The sequence below is a fragment of the Cricetulus griseus genome, chromosome 5 (genome assembly GCF_003668045.3).
Source record: "Cricetulus griseus strain 17A/GY chromosome 5, alternate assembly CriGri-PICRH-1.0, whole genome shotgun sequence".
Lineage (NCBI taxonomy): Eukaryota > Metazoa > Chordata > Mammalia > Rodentia > Cricetidae > Cricetulus > Cricetulus griseus.
The window spans coordinates 9,076,649-9,078,709 of record NC_048598.1 but is presented as its reverse complement, the minus strand read 5'-3'; the positions used below and the strand labels follow the sequence as shown (position 1 = coordinate 9,078,709).

Sequence of the window (2,061 nt, the reverse complement as noted above, 5' to 3'; positions counted from 1 at the left end):
CTAAGTCAGAAGACTATGGGTAGCGGCTTTCTGGGGCGTGCTTTTCTCATTATTAGGTATGGGAAGATGTAGACATGTTTAAACAGCTGCCTGATAGCTGGTCTTAGTTGGTGGGAGTTAAAAATCAGCCCAGGAGGCACACCTCTGGTTGGCACAATACAGGTGTTTCCTTTAGGGTTAAATGAAGAGAGAAGGCCCACTCTGAACGTGGGTGGCACCATTCCATGTCCTAGTAACAAGAAAGCCATCTGAGGACTGGCCTTCCTCTCTCTCTGCTTCCTGACTGTGGACGCATGTGACCAGCAACAGGCTCCTGCCACCACAGCTTCCCTCTACTGAGACATCCTCACAGCATGAGGGATGAGACCCTCAAACCATGAGCCCAAGCAAACCCCTCTTTCCTTGCGTTGATTCCGACAGATTGTTGTGGCAATGAGAAAGGGAACACCAGCTGGAGGCTCAAGCTGCTTTTATCCTGGTATTTTGATTTGTCCAGGCATTTCTTAGAATAACAAGTGAGTAACAAGTGAGACAGCCACCCTTCCTTGCAGTCATGTCCTTCTCAAAGTGACTCGGCAACCAGCATCTTCCATTAGGAGATAAGATTTAACGCCTCTTCCTTGGACCTTCCTTGGAGTTTGAGCTGGCCTCCTGGCTCATTTGCCAACAGAATGCAGAGCAAGAGAAGTCATGGAAATTCTAAGTCTTGGTCTCGGGAGACCACGAGTGCCTCTGCCACACTTCCTAGAATCTTATCAGCTCGTATGAGACAGCCTGGCCTAGCCAACTGGATGACCATCATCCTGGAGCCTAGTCACCCTTGTCCCTGTGGCTGACAGCTGGCCAGCCACCAGATATGTGAGATGATATGATATCAGCCAATTGATCCCAGCTGCGAGAGTTACCCCAGGTCTAGATCACTGATGTGGTCCCAAATCAGCACCAATCATGCACTTGCTAACCGTAGACCCCTTAAACATAAAATAATGCTTTTTAAGCTACCAAAGTTTGGTTTGTTTGTTAAGCACCAATAGAAACACAGGGACCAAGGTGTTTTTGAGAGTGAATGTCCCAAAAGTAAGGACAGATAACATGTACTGGATGACACAAAGAAAATGTGACGTTGCAGAGTGGGTGATGAGATGGAATTGTGGGTCTTACAGTGTGGCTCTGAGTCTGGCAGCATTAACAGCAATAAGCCTCTGAATGGCACCTTGGGTCCATTGAATCTGAGGCTCCAGGCCTAGCCAAGGAACCTATGTTTTAATATCCCTACAAAGGGTTTAGCTACATATGGATCAAAGCCTTCAGGATATAGTTAATAATTTATAAATTTAGTAACATTAACTTAAATTACCCAGGCAGCAAATTTATTAATGAAGGATAGAGATCTCATATAATCCAAATGGCAAACAATTTCTATTTCACTCAGTGTTCTTTTTTTTTGTTGTGTAGATAAAAAACTGGGAACCATTTGTGTTTGGTCCAGCATTTGCCATGGACAAGATGCCAGGACCTGTATGCTTCAGGATGAAGTTCTCATCCTCAAATTTCTCTCCATAGATGGACCTGCGGCCAGTGCCATTATGGCGTGTGAAGTCATCACCCTGGCACATGAATCCTGGAATAATTCTGTGAAAGGAGGAACCCTTATATCCAAATCCTTTCTCTCCAGTGCTCAGAGCTCGAAAGTTTTCTGCTGGCTTTGGAACTTTGTCTGCAAATAGCTCGAAGGAGACGTGGCCCCAGGGCTCGCCATTGGCCGTGATGTCGAAGAACACGGTGGGATTGACCATGGCTGCAGGAAGAGGTGACAGGGGACAGTGGCATCTGCAAAGCCTCACTCAGTGTTCTTTATTTTGTTTTGACTTGCAGAAACTAAGAATTGCTTTCAAAGGTACAATAATAGCTTTTAGAAACCAATTGCCATTTTATTGTATAATTTTGAGATTTATTTGTATTTAATGTGTACAAATAAATGGGATATTTTGCCTACATGTATGTTTGTGTGCCACATATGTACAATGTCTGAGGAGGCCAGAAGAGGGCATTGGATCCCTT

The 2,061-nt window shown here is 44.9% G+C and overlaps 1 protein-coding gene across 1 annotated transcript; it reads right to left on the bottom strand.

Moving 5' to 3' along the window:
- Positions 1-1,424: 1,424 nt before the first annotated feature.
- On the bottom strand, positions 1,425-1,796 carry LOC100758511 (peptidyl-prolyl cis-trans isomerase A-like). The gene has a single exon (XM_027419036.1). It carries the CDS (start codon positions 1,794-1,796, stop codon positions 1,425-1,427), a length of 372 nt encoding a protein of 123 aa, XP_027274837.1.
- Positions 1,797-2,061: the final 265 nt, after the last annotated feature.